This window comes from Patagioenas fasciata, chromosome 17 (assembly GCF_037038585.1).
Source record: "Patagioenas fasciata isolate bPatFas1 chromosome 17, bPatFas1.hap1, whole genome shotgun sequence".
Taxonomy (NCBI): Eukaryota; Metazoa; Chordata; class Aves; order Columbiformes; family Columbidae; genus Patagioenas; species Patagioenas fasciata.
In genome coordinates this window covers 12,569,286-12,584,888 of record NC_092536.1, presented here as the reverse complement: position 1 = coordinate 12,584,888, position 15,603 = coordinate 12,569,286, and the positions used below count along the sequence as shown (strand labels likewise).

At 57.8% G+C, this 15,603-nt stretch overlaps 2 protein-coding genes across 5 annotated transcripts in view; one reads left to right on the top strand and one right to left on the bottom strand.

Annotated features, from left to right (window-relative positions):
• NF2 (NF2, moesin-ezrin-radixin like (MERLIN) tumor suppressor) overlaps positions 1-10,566 on the bottom strand; it is a 50,400-nt gene extending 39,834 nt beyond the window's left edge. For all 4 annotated transcript variants that reach the window (XM_065851358.2, XM_065851356.2, XM_065851359.2 and 1 more), the window contains exon 1: positions 10,375-10,566. In XM_065851358.2, the coding sequence (XP_065707430.1) occupies positions 10,375-10,488 (114 nt within the window). In that variant the 5' untranslated portion in view covers positions 10,489-10,566. The remainder of the gene's footprint in view (positions 1-10,374) is intronic.
• LOC136108998 (uncharacterized) lies at positions 10,487-15,598 on the top strand. Its single transcript, XM_065851270.2, has 10 exons — positions 10,487-10,651; positions 10,756-11,031; positions 12,000-12,110; positions 12,285-12,362; positions 12,989-13,093; positions 13,694-13,766; positions 14,250-14,347; positions 14,463-14,566; positions 14,824-15,089; positions 15,294-15,598. The coding sequence occupies exons 1-10, from the start codon at positions 10,487-10,489 to the stop codon at positions 15,596-15,598; spliced, it is 1,581 nt and encodes a 526-aa protein (XP_065707342.2).
• The last annotated feature ends 5 nt before the right edge of the window (positions 15,599-15,603 follow it).

The window sequence follows — 15,603 nt, the reverse complement described above, 5'->3', positions numbered from 1 at the left end:
TTTGAGAGTGCGGAGATGACATCTGGTAGAGATAAGAAAACATGCTCACAAAACATCTCTATATCCTTTCGTCTGATCCCATCTGCAGATCAGCAGGAAACGGAGATGTGACGTCCCCATCCCAAAAATGACTCTGTAAAACCCCCTGGTTCTTCCTTGGGCAACCCACCGACGTTCGACAGGACCTGAAGGGCCCGTTCAGCTTCCTTTAGAGCTCTGAACTGTTCCCAGCAAGAAACAAAAGAATCACCCTTAACTTAATGGCTTTGATGTCTCTGCCTGCACCCCATGGAGCCCCATGCAAACTCCAGTGGCCGCAACAGCGTTTCATCGACAACATGCTGAAAATCAGAGTGAAATAATCTATGTATGAAGCGTGTTTGTCCAGAGCTACCGACCCTGCATGGGTAAAAGAGCTCAGAAAAAACCCACATTATCAGTGAAGTCAGCGGTTCTCCCCCAACACATTTTGATTGAGTCAAACTGCATTTTCTGCTGAAAACGCTGGTGACAAAAGCAGCTCAGGAGTGGAGAAAATTGGTCCTGCTCAAACCACCGTGTCCTTCGAGCAATCCTGCAGCTGCACCGATGTTGTTACTGAAGTTTGCTCATAAAAACAGAAGGTGTTGGGAGGCAGAAAGGTGAAGAGGGACATAAAACAGATTAATCTAATATGCCAGAGCCACTTTGCTCCTCCATCTGCACGGTGGAAACAATTGCTGGACCGAGACATATGGCCATTACTCTGAAGCCCGAGGGCAGAAGGATCTTGGCACATTCTCTTGTCGCTACAACTCAATCTTGGTGCCACCTGGACAGCATCAATATTAATGCTCCGCGCGGCGGGGACGGTGACAACCCGCTCGCTGTCACCCACTGCCGCCTTGTGGGCACAGCCGCCCAGGACAAGCTTATTGCCGTTCCGACGCTTTGGATTCAATGAGCGTATCGCTATTTCCTCCCCCTCCCAGGGCTGACGGTCCCAGAATAGAATAAAGCCAACACCACCCTCCGAAAACCAGCGCCCGGGGACAGCTCGGCCACAATTCACATCAAGCACCGCCAACGCCTCCAGGTCAAAAACACCAGGAGGAGCAACTTTTGCAGCGTTGTAATTATAACCCCCTAATTTCACACACACGTAGCTCGGTCTCCAGTCCCCGTGATGAGCTCCAGCTCGGCACAGGATGGCTCAGACCGCAGATCTTTTCCTGACCGTTATTGCAAAAGGGAGGTTAATTCCAGGGTCCAGACAAAACAGAGCGAGACACATTCGAGAAGCTATTTTGTCCCATTTCTGTTGGCGCATAAAAAGCCACGCTGCCATCCAAGGGCTATTTCTAACTGGGAATAAACTGCTTCGCATAAAGCGTTATGGGCTTTTATTTCCTTTCTGTAAGACCATGTTTCAGCCCATTGCTCTGGAGGAGCGGCCAGTGCCCGCACCAAACCTTCCCAGGACAGGATCCCGCACGATCCCTCCACGTCCCATGGGACCAATGTGTTGAACTTCAGCCCTGCTATGGCCTGTGCCCCCCCCCAGCTCCCCAGGTAGGATCTCCCCACCAAACCCCCCTGTGGAGCATCACCCAGGCACCCAAACCCCATTCACCGCATCGCATCAGCTGGTACGACCCAAACATCCCCCCCTTAAAAACACTTCCAAGACCAGCAGCGAGCATTAAAGCAAGAAATTTGTGTGTTCCCCTCCCCTGCAATTTTAATTTAGTGACAGGAATATTTAAAGCAATGGCTTCTGCTGCTGGATTTTATACTGTTATGGCAGAAACATATATTTAACATTCCTGCCTGTGCGGTGCTAAAGTCACCAACCATAACAGCGCACAGACGTCCTCCTCGACTGTGTTGAATTACCTTCATTAAATATATAAATGGAACAGCAGCCACGTTCCTTTCAACATCCATGATTTCACTCCGCACCTCGGTACTTAAAATAACGATCTGCATTCAAGTGGCACCTTTGGACAGCTGAACTCCGACTGGTTTACGGACGCTCGGCCCCTCAGCCCTCCTCGCCCTGGCTCCATAGGCCTCGTGTCATTAACTGCCACATTTCCCGGCCATAAAACATAATAAAGAGCCCCCCCGGGCATGGGGAGGTGGTGAGGACGGGCTGGCGTGTCCCCATCCCCTCACACCATCCCCTCGCTCCGCGCTGAAGTGACACCCGATGCACAAAGTGGATTTTACGATGAGCTCCTGGAAACAAAGCAAAGGTTAGAGCAGAAACACCCCCTCTCGGCCACACGGTGCTGTAACAAAGCTCCATCTCCCGATAAAAAGCTCCATTGCGACAACCCGAACGCGACACGGAGCCCGATGCCACCGTGTCACCGCGGCGGCTCCGCGTCCTCCCGTTTACACAACGGCAACACGGGGAAATGGAAATATTCGGTGTTAGGAATACGTGGCCAAACTGCTTTATTAAGCGCTGCAAGGCCCTTATTCCGCAGAGCCGGAATTTATGTTCTTTACTAAGCCCAGAGCGCTTACAATTTATCAGCGGAGCTTTTTAAGTAAACAGCACTAAACACTTAAACCTCGGCAGCCAGTGGCTAGAACAGAACACTTCCAGTCCGGGTTATTGGCGTCATCTTTTTCTCCAGCAGAGCCGTCGCATTTGGCACCTATTAACGGGGTTTGCATTATTTATTAACCTGCACCGAGAGGCATTTCCAACCAGAAGCCAACCCGACGTTTATTTCGGCGCGGAACCTTTCTGTCAAGTTTCACAACTGCTCCTTGGCTAACGAGTCGACGAACCCGCCGCCAAATGGAGCGGGAGGGTGATGAGAGCCCCTTTTCACCGGGTGACAAGGGGGGAGGCCAAATGCTATAAAAAATGGGGATAGGAGGGTGCATGGAGAGGGCTGAGACAGGGGGTTCTGGGGAAAAGCGACTCCCAAAAGCCACCGGCACAGGGTGCTGCTGTTCTTCCAGTGATGGCAAACTGCATTTCCTACAGCTATGTGGAAAAAGGGAAAAAAGAAGACATTTTTAACTATTTAAGATAAAGGTTCCTCACACAAGCAGCTCTGACAGGACAACAGGGGGTGCCCGAACCACAGGGGACAGAACTTGGCTCTGTCTGGGGATGGAGATCTCACCTTGTCACAAACACCGGAGCTCCAGCCGGCCCTGGGGAATAAGGGGACAAAGAGGGGACAAAGGCAGCGCTCATAGCCCGGACACACCACCTCCAGAGCAAACCCCCACAGCACGACCTTGAGGAAATTCCTAAGGCATATAAAAGATTTTACTACACCAATTTATCCTTAAATAACACAGAAGATGCCTTTTCACCTTAGCGGATGGTTTTGTGAAGCGTTCGTGCTGCACCAGAGATGAGAAGGGAGCACGGAGCCCCCCCTGTGATGAGATGATGGTCTAAAGAACCCATGGAAAAGGGAGCGAGCCCTGGAAGAAGCATTTGGATCCCACCGGTGATGTTGTTTCCATTGAGAAGAAAGTTTTAATGCGTGGATGTGACACTGAAACAGGGAGGGGGTGGCAGAGCATCCCCCACCAACACCTGGGGCACAGTCAATGGGCAGGAGATGCCCAAAAAAACCACCCGCAACACTTCACATCTCCAACCAAGATGATTTTGAGACTGCAGGCCACATTTATTTCTCCTTCTGGACCTGAGTAGCAACAAGAACGCCACAGACAACCATTTATTTGGATTTAAAGGCCATTCGGAGCAAACAGGGAATCAAATATGCAATATTCTCCCATTTTTTTTAAAATGAAGTGATGTCAAATACTTTTAATTGCCGCTTACGGAGCCACAAGCCAGGGCTGTAAAAGCTATTTTTATTTACTAATGCTACACGACAACTCGATAACGAGCTTTTAATTAAAATCTATTCCTGTTAAGCACCGAGGAGGCCAAAAAACACGCCCGGGCGTAACGACGCAGATGGTGCAGCCGAGCGCGTTTCGTGGTGTCTGCCCGAGATGGAGACGGAACAGGGGACACGGTGGAACAAACGGCTGCCGCTGCGGCCAAACGGCACCGAAAGCAGCGGGGGAGGCGTCGGGGACACCAACTGAGCGTGTCCCCAAGCCCCACGAGCTGGGGCTGTGCAATTGAAGAGTTACGGGGTCAAGCGGCAGCTCGGTGCAGGGAAAGATGCTCCAAGGGGTGGAGAGAAGGACTGAGTTCCTGCAGGGAGCTCTGGCCTCCCCGTGAGAGGGTGCACAGATTCACCGTGATTTACGGAGCCGGCCCCGTGCTGCGGTCGCGTACTTTCCATCTCCAAAAGCACCCGCCTGAAAGCCACTGTACAAGGGAAAAAAGGGGGTATTAAATGGCATCCAAACCAGAGTACACACACCAAACAGAAAGATGCATTCGTCCCAAACGCCTTCCCCGTCACATCAACACACATCCTGCGGATTAACCATGGAGACCAAGGACCAACAGGGGTTTTGAACAATCTTTGGAGGGAACTGGGTAACATGGGGTTTCATAATGGCTTAGAAGAGGCTGCAAAGGGACATGGGGATCCAGAGAGTGTTTTGGACGCCGGGTGTAGAGAGAAGGCAGCGAGGATCTGTGTTGGTAATGAGTCTCATGTGCCGCGCACAGCTTACGGGAACGCAGGACTGAACCGCGCCAGGCAAGACACCTCTGAAAAATTAATTCCCAAACGATGCTGCTGCGAATCAGGAGAATTTCTGATTTTTGGGGGCCCTTCAAGACATGAAGGGAGAAAACAGCCCTTACCTGCCACGTCTTGTATTTAAAGATTTATGGGCTGCAACTAAACAGCACAGAGTTCTGAGCGCTCGTGGAACTGACAGAGGACCAGGGCCAATGGATCCAGACCATCGACGTGACAGCCGGTATGCCAACAACTCACCGAAGATCATCCCGTAGTGGAGGGGGATTATTTCTCTCAGCTTTTTAAAACAGCTGTTACTGCCCACGGATTCGTCTTTCCCAGTTAATGTTGTGTCTGCTGCAGAGCTGAGCAGCACTGAGAGAGGTTGCTACCCCTACCAGCACCGCTGAGCATCAAACCAGGGACAGAAGGATCCTTATAAAACCTTTTCCAAGTATTTGGTGAAGCAGAGGGAAGCTGGGGCTCCCTGGTTTATCCTCTTGCTTTTTATTTTGGTGCAGCGACTGGATAGGGTTCAAACCTTCAAATCTACTGCACCAGCTATTACTCAAACACTGGCTCAGCCCCAGATTTTCACCACCAAATCTCCGCTTGCTGCTGTTTCAGAGGATGAGCTTTGGCAGCTCAGCCACGCAACTCCCAGCGTCCAACAGCAAAGAGACCGACGCTCGGCCACGCGGGGCTGAAATGGGATCTCGGCTACTTACAAGTGAAGAGAGAAGCTTTACAGCCAAACTTGTCCAAGTGGTCCTACACCCCGTGGGCACTGGGCTAATGAGACCCTTTCCAAGCAGGGTTATTGTGATTATTTGCTGGACACTGAGGAACACAGAATCCCAGAATGTGAGGGGTTGGAAGGGACCTGGAAAGCTCATCCAGTGCAATCCCCCATGGAGCAGGAACACCCAGCTGAGGTTCCACAGGAAGGTGTCCAGGCGGGTTTGAATGTCTGCAGAGAAGGAGACTCCACAACCTCCCTGGGCAGCCTGGGCCAGGCTCTGACACCCTCACCCCAAACAAGTTTCTTCTCATCTTTCAGTGGAACCTCCTGTGTTCCAGTTTACACCCATTACCCCTTGTCCTGTCACTGGCTGTCACCCAGAAGAGCCTGGCTCCATCCTCCTGACACTGCCCCTTTCCATATTGATCCCCAGGAATGAGTCCCCCCTCAGTCTCCTCTTCTCCAGCTCCAGAGCCCCAGCTCCCTCAGCCTTTCCTCACACGGGAGATGCTCCACTCCCTTCAGCATCTTGGTGGCTGCGCTGGACTCTCTCCAGCAGTTCCCTGTCCTTCTGGAACTGAGGGGCCACAACTGGACACAATATTCCAGGTGTGGTCTCCCCAGGTCAGAGCAGAGGGGCAGGAGAACCTCTCTGACCCACTGACCACCCCCTTCTAACCCACCCCAGGTACCATTGGCCTTCCTGGCCACAAGGGCCCACTGCTGGCTCATGGTCACCCTGCTGTCCACCAGAATCGAAGCAGTAAAAGGACACAGCGAATACATCAGCCCAAATTTGCCTTGTCTTGCTGCTGGAACACTTAAGCTGTTTCTCTGGGTCGGCTGTAAAGCTTTTCTCTTCATTTTAAACCCACAGAAGCTGCTGCTGTAGACGGATTAAGGTGGGAAGTGACTGGGCAGACAGGAATCAACATCCTTCTGGGAGCTCCAGGCCCAAGATCACGGCACAGCAGAAAGGGGTAAAGAAGAACGCCCCCTTCAGCAAAGGTGCTGCGGCTCCAGGGACAGAGAGCGGCCAACCTGACCGACCACTGAGAGATGGAGAAACAGGCAAAGCCACGTGCGGGACCAAAAGAAAGACTGATGGGTTCTCCTACTGACCGAGGAACTTGGTTCTTAGAGGAAAAATGCCTACACATCGGAGTGTGAGAGACCAACCTGGCTGTACCATCACCATCCCACCGGAGAGACGGGGCGAACGATGCCTTGGAAGACGCGGATGCAAAAATACTGCAGGGTTTTAGAATCACAGAATGTCCTGGGCTGGAAGGACCCACACAGACCATCGAGTCTGACTCCTGTCCCTGCACAGGACACCCCACAGGTCACCCCGTGTGTCTGAGGATGCTGTCCAGTCTCTTCTTGAACACTGTCAGGTTGGGCCGTGACACCTCCCTGGGAGCCTGTTCAGTGTTCAGCACCTCTGGGGGAAGAACCTTTCCCTCATGTCCCACTGACCCTCCCTGGCACATCTTCTGCCATTCCCTGGGGTCTGTCACTGTCACAGAGAGAAGAGCTCCCCAAGCCCCCACATACCACCCATCGCCGTGTTCATCGTGGAACATAACATTAAACAGCTTCCAACAGGATCTCTGAGCACGGAAAGGTGAGGGACTGTTCGAGGGTGTCCTCAGGAATAGGTTTAAAATGGGGAGTTTAAGAGCTATGCAAACGTCCATCCTTCCTCAAGATGCTGTCAATTAATTAGGTACCAGGCTTGAACAGCCGCGATGGCGCTAACAAAGAGGAAGACACTCGCTTTGTGCCTTCAATATTTCCCTAAACAAATTATGAGGCTTTAAAGTGCAAACCCAACTGTGCTTATTAAGCTTCATCGCTGCGTTTGAAAGATTAAGATTTCATTTCTATGAATTATTGTAGATTTACGTTCAATTTAGGGGCATCATTTGCAGAGTAACCAGATGCGAAGCAGGTTTAATCTGTTAAAACAAACAGCTGGGAATTTCTACAGGGCAGGCTGGAAAACGAATGCAGAAGAGCGAGGTCACCACAGCCACGGGGGCAGACAAAGAGGGACCTTCAGTGCAGCGCCGGCCGTCGTGTCACCGCAGGTTATGGGTTCAGATCTCTCAGATGCCCCACACACCCGCCTCAAGGACCAGGGCACAGTGTCACCCCCTCACTGCCACCGTCACCCAAGGGCCTCTGCCATTTCCAGCCTTGGGGTCTCAGATATCCACTGTCACCACTTGAGGTGAGGACGTCACCTCTGTCCCGCACGGCGGGGCTGGGCAGCCTAATCTGTGACAACACAGAGCCTCGAGAGCTCTGGAATACAGTTAAAACACATCAGTTATATTAATCCCACATGGACAAACCACTACAGCAAAGCGCTGTCGCTCAGATGTGTTTATCAGCAATGCGATCGATGCCCGTCCGGGAAGCCGCTGGTTAAGCCACGCTAAAAACCAGCACATGTAGCACCCCCAGAACACCCACGCACCCCCTGGACCGCTCAAGGCCGTCGGGGTGGGAAACTCGGGGTGAAGCCGAGGGGTCAGTGGGGATTATTAGGCAGCAAAATGTTCTCGTCCTTCCTCCGCTGCAATTTTCCGTGGAGTTTGAAGGCCTAGCAGGGAGCAGGTTCCAGCAACCAAGGTACAACCCTGGGACTTCCAGCCTCACAGAGGAACTGCTGAACCCCCAGTTTGTTCCCTCAGTGAAGCCAAGACGTGCTGGTGGTGGCAGAAAGCGAAGGGACAGCACAGGCAGGAGAAACCACCAAGCAGCAGTGTGTCCCCAGGAGCAGGTCACCGATGAGACCTCCTGCAAGTCACCAGCTCCCTGTGTGTGCAAGCAACAGGCTGCAAAAACACATCTCGAGAGCCCCTCAAACAGCATGATGGCAAGATTGCCACTGCACCTCCTCTCACCGACCCTCTAAGGGCCATTTGTGTCACAGAGCTCTCACCTGCGCAGCCTCTGCTCGGTCAGCAGAGCTCCTTCCCACCCAGAGAAACCCAGTGCAGAAACGCACACGTTGATACACAGCAAACATGTCTGATGGGAGCGGCTGAGGGACCTGGGAGGTTCAGCTGGAGAACAGGAGCTGAGGGGAGACCTTCTGATCTCTGAACTGCCTGAAAGGAGCTTGGAGCCAGGGGGGCCGGGCTCTGCTCCCCAGGAACAAGCGCCAGGAGCAGAGGAAACGGCCTCAAGTTGCGCCAGGGGAGGTTGAGGTTGGATGTGGGGACCAGTTTCTTCCCCAAAGGGCTGTGGGGCATTGGAACAGGCTGCCCAGGGCAGTGCTGGAGTCACCATCCCTGGAGGGCTGGACAGACGGACATGAGGTTCTCAGGACATGGGGCAGTGCCAGGGGTGGGGGAATGGTTGGACTCGATGATCTCGAGAGTCTTCTCCAACCAAAATGACTCTGTGATCCCATAAGCCCACCCCTCACCTCAGCCCCAGCAACTCAAGGCTGCGGGTGTGTCTGATCCATCCACAACACCAGGCATTGGGCTTGGTGTGGTTCTGCAGAGCCAGCAAGGCAAGGAGCTGCCCCAGAGCCACACAGTGAGACAAAGACAGGGCCAAAAACCGAGCCAGGGAGCTGGGCTGCATGAATAAACCCTGAAGAAAACTCACACCTCAAGCTGGGCTGCCCTGTGCTTGAATAAAACACACCTCGCCTGTGGTGAGCATGGCATGACACAGCCCCATCGTCCACCTGCATCCAACCATCCCCCTCGCTCCGCGCTGAAGGACACCAGCTGAATTCCCACGCGCGCCAGGTCTGACGAGACCCAGGAGACCCAAGCAGGACCACACACGCGGCTCACGAGCTCCTTCTTGTGCTTGCAGAAGGGCTGGCGAAGTTCTACCTGCAGCCACAAGCTCTTTTGGCAGCAACCTTCCTGGAATGTCACCTGAAGATGGACAAGTTGCAGGGTCACATCCCACCCGAGAGCGCTGCCTTATCGCTGCACAAACACCCAAGTCCTGACATGAAACAACAAGCAGCTGCACCATTAAAAAAAAAGAGAGAATTATTTAGTTTTCATCATATGTTATTACTGGCAGCCCTGGAAAAACATGCGAGAATGGAGCCAGGACACTTCAACTCTCCTGGCAGTGCGATAGGGGGAAGCTCGCACGACTACTGTCTAAAATCAATCTGGATTCCCTGGGAAAGGCACAAAGTTCTTCAGAGCTGACACCACATTCCAAGAGCAAGACAATTCCCGACAAACACCCCTTGGCTTATGGGCACTGGAATTCCATCAAGCTTTGGGGGAGATTAAGGAAATATGAAGTATTACATTAGAAAGTTAAACTGTGCAGAGATGGCTCTCAGTGTTTGCGTGTCCCATCCTTCCAGATCGGCGGAAAACGCAGCAACAACAAACCAGACCCCTAGGGCCTGACAGCGACCGCCCGGGGAGAGCGTTTAAGAATTACCACGGGTCCAAAAAAGGAAAGTTTTGGAGCAAAACCAGGCGCGAGGGGAGCGGGCAGCAGGACACGGCCCAGGAACAGCCTCGGCAACTCCTGAAAACTCCGCTGTTTTCTGTTTGTCGAGCGCTTTGGGTCAGACCCTCGTGGATTCAACACCTGGGACACGCAAGCCCCAGTCTCCTCGCGACAGCTGCTGTGGCAGCGAAACGAAGTGGAATGATATATGAAATAAAGCAGAGTTATAAAGAACTATAGGCAGAATAAAGCAGAATTATAACCACGATGAAGCGAATTATAACCACAATAAAGTGGAATTATAACCAGAATAAAGGGAATTACAACCAGAATAAAGCAAATTATAACAAGAAAAAGGTGGAATGGCACAGGCCCGCTGTGCCCCCCGTGCAGTCCCCAGGGTCTCTCCCTGACTGTGTTCCCGTCCGGGGGGCTAGGACCCCCTAGCGCCCGCCCCTGCCACCCCCGGGCCTCGAACCCCGGTCTCTCTGACGGCCCGGCCGCTCTGCCGACCCCGGGGAAGCCCCGTCCCGCCGCCACCGTCACCTCGCAGCTGAACTCCATCTCGGCGTCCATGGTGGCGATGCGCACGGTGAACGTCTTGGGCTGTTTCCGCTTCAGCGAGCTGAAGCTCATGCGGGACGCGATGGCCCCGGCCATGGCGGCAGAGGCGGCTCAGCGCGGCGGCAGCGCCATGGCGGCGGGGAGAGCCCCGGGCCCGCCGCGCTGCGCCCGCCCCCGCCGCCACGCCATTGGTCCCGCGTCGCGCTGGTCCCGCCTCCACCAGGCGGGCTACGCTGTGCCGGAGCCAACGGGGAGGCCTGTGAGGGAGGAGAGGGCGCGAAAGAGGCTGTGATTGGGGAAAGCGAACGCCGCTCAAAGGAAGGGGGCGTGGTGAGGCGGGACCATATCTCTGCGAGGTGGAAGGAAGGAGCGGGGCGGGGCAGTGACGCCCCCTGGCGGCGGGTAGAGCAGGCGGCACAGGACGCCGTGACGTGCTCGGGGAGCCAGGCGCATGCGCGGGATGGGGTGGGCGGGATGGGACCGGGCACTAAGACCCAGCAGTGCCAGGGCGCTCTGGGACCCTCCGCGCTGAGGGGACGGGGTGTCCGTGCCCGTGAGGTGTCCCCGGTGTCGCGGAGTGGCACCCCTGCCTTGGGCCACCCCGCAGGACGAGCTGTCCCTGAGTGTCGCGGGGACACGGTACTTCCCCCACCCGGGGTCGGTTCACTCCCGGGGGGCGGGGGGTGCCCGGCCAGGGAGACCCCGGCGTTCCAGGGGGGGACCCAGGCGTCCGGGCTCGTCGCGCCCTGGGCGGGTGATGACCGGGTCGGCGAGTGGGGGCAGAGACTGGGACCAGCGCCCGGGGCGGGGACACGGGGCGGGACCGGCGCGGGGAGAGCGGGACGGGTCTGGGACAAGTACCGGGATAACGGGACAGAACTGGGACCGGCACCGGGACAACGGGACGGGACTGGGACCAGTACCGGGATAACGGGACCACGAGCGGCACTGGGATAATAGGACAGGACTGGGGCCAGGGTGCCAGAACCAGCTCTGGGTTAGCAGTATGGGACTGGGATTGAAACTGGGACTGGGATTGGAACTGGGACAGGGACTAGCGCTGGATAATGGGATGGGACGGGGAACAGATAATGGGACTGGGAGCAGACAGTGGAACTGGGACCAGGGGATGCGGAGCGGGACTGGGATAGTGGGGTGGAGACTGGGATGCGCCAGGATAAGAACAGAACTGGGGCTCAGATCAGCGTGGGGATAACAGGATGGGACTGCGACCAGCACTGGGATCATGGAACAGGGACTGGGACCAGCATGGGGGTAACAAAATGGGACTGGGACCAGCATGGGGGTAACGGGACAAGGACCAGGACAAGCACCGGAATAATGGGATGGGACTGGGCTAATGGGCTAATGGGACGGGAACTGAGACCAGCTCAGGGATAACGGGATGGGACTGGGGTTATCCTAGGATGGGGTTATCCCAGTTCCCAGAATGGGACTGCGACCAGCACTGGGATCATGGAACAGGGACTAGGACCAGCATGGGGGTAGCAGAATAGGACTGGGACCAGCATGGGGGTAACGGGACAAGGACCAGGACAAGCACCGGAATAATGGGATGGGACTGGGCTAATGGGCTAATGGAACAGGAACTGGGACCAGAACGGGGGAAGCGGACGGACCTGAACCCCGGCAGGACCAGGCGGGGACTGGGGACCAGCAGGAGGCAGGAAACCCCCCCGGGCCCCCCCAGCTGGCAGGTGAGTAGAGCAGCCCCCCTCTCTGCTCCTCGGAGGGACCCAGGCGTCCGGGGAGCAGCCCCCGCCCCCGCCGACTTCGTCAGCCCGGGCACCCCCGCAGCGAGAAGAACGGGCCCTCTGTCCCCGCGGGGACAATGGGGACATTGACGGGTTCCCTCCGCGCTGCCCCCGCAGGACCCCCCCATGGCAGACGGCGACCAGCCCCCACGCAGGGCCCCCACCCCCGCGGGCACCCACGGCCCGGGCACCCAGGTGGGGACAGGAGGGTGGGAAGAAGGGGAGGACATATGGGGGAACCTGGGGAGGAACTGGGAGGGGCGGGGCATGGGAAGATATAGGGGCCCAAAGAAGCCCGGGGGTGTGGCATGGGGAGCTACGGGGGCCATACGGTCTTGGGGGGTATGGGGAGCTAGGTAGGGGCGTGGGGGGCCCAAAGGTTACCAGGGGAGCTGGGGGGGGCCCTGGGGAGCTATGGGGGAGCTAAAGGAACTGGGAGGGGTTCATGGGGAGCTATGAGGGGTATGGGGAACCTAAGGAAGCTCGTTGGGGGGCTGGGGGCCCATGGAGAGCTATGGAGGACAAAAGGGACCATGGGGGACAAGAGAGAGCTAAGGGGGCCATGGGGAGCAAAGGCCCATGGGGGGATTGCAAAGGAGCCCTGGGGAGTTATGGGGGCCATGGAGAGATATGAGAGACAAGGCGGGGGGGCATGGGAGCCCCGTCAGGGGAGGCTTGGGCAGCTCGGGGGGCAACGTGGAGTGTGCAGGTGAATTGGGGTAGGGGGGGCTGGCACAGGCGCCCCAGCCGGGGCTGGTAGCCCGGGCGGGTCGGAGAGGGCCCTCCTCGGAGCCCCCGCTCTGGGTCAAGCCCCTGTCCAGCCCTGCCGGGCCGTGCGGCGGGTCCACGCCTTCGGGAAGGGGGGGCAGGCGCTGCGCAGGGACCCCCGCGCCCCCCCCGCCATACGGGGCTGGCTGCACAAGCAGGTGAGGCTGGGGGGACTCGCGAGGGGCTGGGGTGGGGGTCCAGGGGAGTGCATGGGGTTTGGGGGTGTCCTGAGGTGGGAGGTGCTGTTACAGGGTTATGGGGTTTGGGGGATCAGAGGAGGGGGGTCTGGGCTGCTGGGGGTGTTGGGGGGGTATGGGGTTTGGGGGATCGGGGAGGGGTCTGGGGTGGTGAGGGATTGAGGGGTTTGAGGGCATCTGGGGTGGTGGTGGGTGCTGGGAAGTGTGGAGTTGAGGGGGGTCTGAAGTGTGGGGGTGCTGGGAGGGTTATGGGATTTGAGGGGGTCTGGGGTGTTGGGGGTCCTGAGGAGCTTATGTGTTTTGGGGGATCTGAGGTGGAGAGACTCTTGAGGGAGTCTGGGGTGGTGGGGTTATGGGGTTGGGGGCGTCATGGATTTGAGGGATCAGAGTTGGGGGGTCTGGGGCAGTGCAGGGGCCTGAGGGTTGTTACAGGGTTTGGGGGGGGTCTGGGTTGGCAGGGCGTGCCAGGGGGGTTATGGGGTTGGAGGGATTTGGGCAAGCAGAGGGGTCTGGGGGGGTGATGGGCAGGGGGGTGTCTCAGCCCCCTTCCTGCTCCCTCAGGACAGCTCAGGGCTGCGGCTCTGGAAGCGCCGCTGGTTTGTGCTGGTCGATCTCTGCCTCTACTACTACCGGGGTGAGGGGGCCAGGGGTGGCAGGACACCCTGGGGCATTGGGACCAGCTGGAAGGGACTTGGGTCACCTGGGGTCCCTGAGGCAGTTGGGGGTCCCTGGGAGGGGTCAGGAAACCCGGAAGGATGTGGGGTACCTGGGGTATTTGGGATCTTTGGGGCAGGTCAGGGATCCCTAAAGGGGGCTTGGTGGCCTCTTGAGAGGTCAGGGATCCCGGGATATATGGGGTCCGTGGAGGGTTGGGGGTTCCTGGGGTGCAGGAACCCCGGGGGAATTGAGGGTCCTGGGATGGTTGGGGGTCCCTGGGGTGCTGAAGGGGTCTCAGGGCGGGGAAAGGGCTAAAGGTTTTGGGGTCTCTGGGAGGTTTGGGGGCAGCCAGTGGGACTCAGAGGGGGTCCCCAACAACCCTCCAATGGTGCTGAGGGTCTTGGGGTGCCAGTGGGGTTCCTAGGGGTTCTTCCCCCACTGAGACCCCTCTGCCCCCCAGACAGCAGTGAGCAGCAAGTGCGCGGGGGTCTCCCCCTGCCTGGCTACGAGATCCGCATCCTGCCCCCTGCCCCCCGTACCCCCCGATACCTCTTCACGGTCAGTCCCAGCCCCCGGGCTCCCCGGATCTGGGGGTGCCCTGGGTGGATGAGTGGGTAGGGGGACAGGATCTGGACGCCTGGGACCGCTCCACCATGGACCCCCCCATCCCCAGGCTGAGCACCCCGGGATGCGAACGTACTGTCTGGGGGCCGAGACCCCCGAGGAGCTGAACGCCTGGGTCTGTGCCCTGCGCCGGGGCGCGTCTCCCCTGTCCGGGTGAGGGGGGCACTGGGGCAACTGAGCCACTGGGGGCCACGGGGAGCAACGGGGGGCTGAGTCCCTGGGGGGTATAAGTGACATGGGTAGTGGGGGGTAGGGGTTAATCTGGGGGATCCCAGGGACAAGAGGTGACTGGGAGTTTTGGGGGGGTCAGAGAGGGTTTGTGGGGTTTGGGGGGGGGAACGGATCACAGAGAGTTTGGGGAGGGTCTAGGGACACTTAACCCTTTAACTGCTCTTTTCTGCCTCCCTCAGCTCCCCCGGGTCTCTCTCCCTGCAGACTCCCCTGGAACCTCCCAGTGCGGGTCCCCTCTCGCCCCTATCGCCCGCCCACCCTCCTGGCTGGTGCTCCCTGTGCCCACCCCGTGAGGAGCTGGGGGGCTCCCCCATAGCACCTCCTCGCCGTCCCCTGGTCCCTCCACTGCCCCCCGGCAAGGAGGAAGCCCCGGCCCAGCGGGAGTCCTGCAGAATGGAGGACACCCGCGGGGAGCCCCCCGTGTGCGCCGGTGCCACCGCAGAAGGTGGGTCCTGGTCCCGGTCCGGGTCCCGGCCCAGGGCGCCTCCGCCCGCGGGAATCCTTGACTCCGCCCCACCTTGACTCCGCCCCACCTTGACTCCGCCCCACCTTGACTCCGCCCCACCTTGACTCCGCCCCACCTTGACTCCGCCCCACCTTGACTCCGCCCCACCTTGACTCCGCCCCACCTTGACTCCGCCCCCCATAGGGAGGAGCCCGCGGGAGCTCCGCCCCCCTGGAGCACAGACCGACGAGCCGCCCTCTTCAGATGCGGCGGAGCAAGACATCGCGACCAATCAGACACTGACTTCTGCAACTGGCTTTTCTGATTGGCTACTGGCATACGAGGCCTTAGATGAGGCTCCGCCCTCCCCGGGCACCGCCTCCCCGCCGCCAGCCAATGAGGCCTCGCTTTGGTGGCGGGCGAGTGGGCGGAGCTTGGAGCGAGAAGGTGTGGCCGGCCGCGGGGCGCGGCGGCCAATCAGAATCACCCTTCTCCAGGCCAGCTTCTGAGAGAA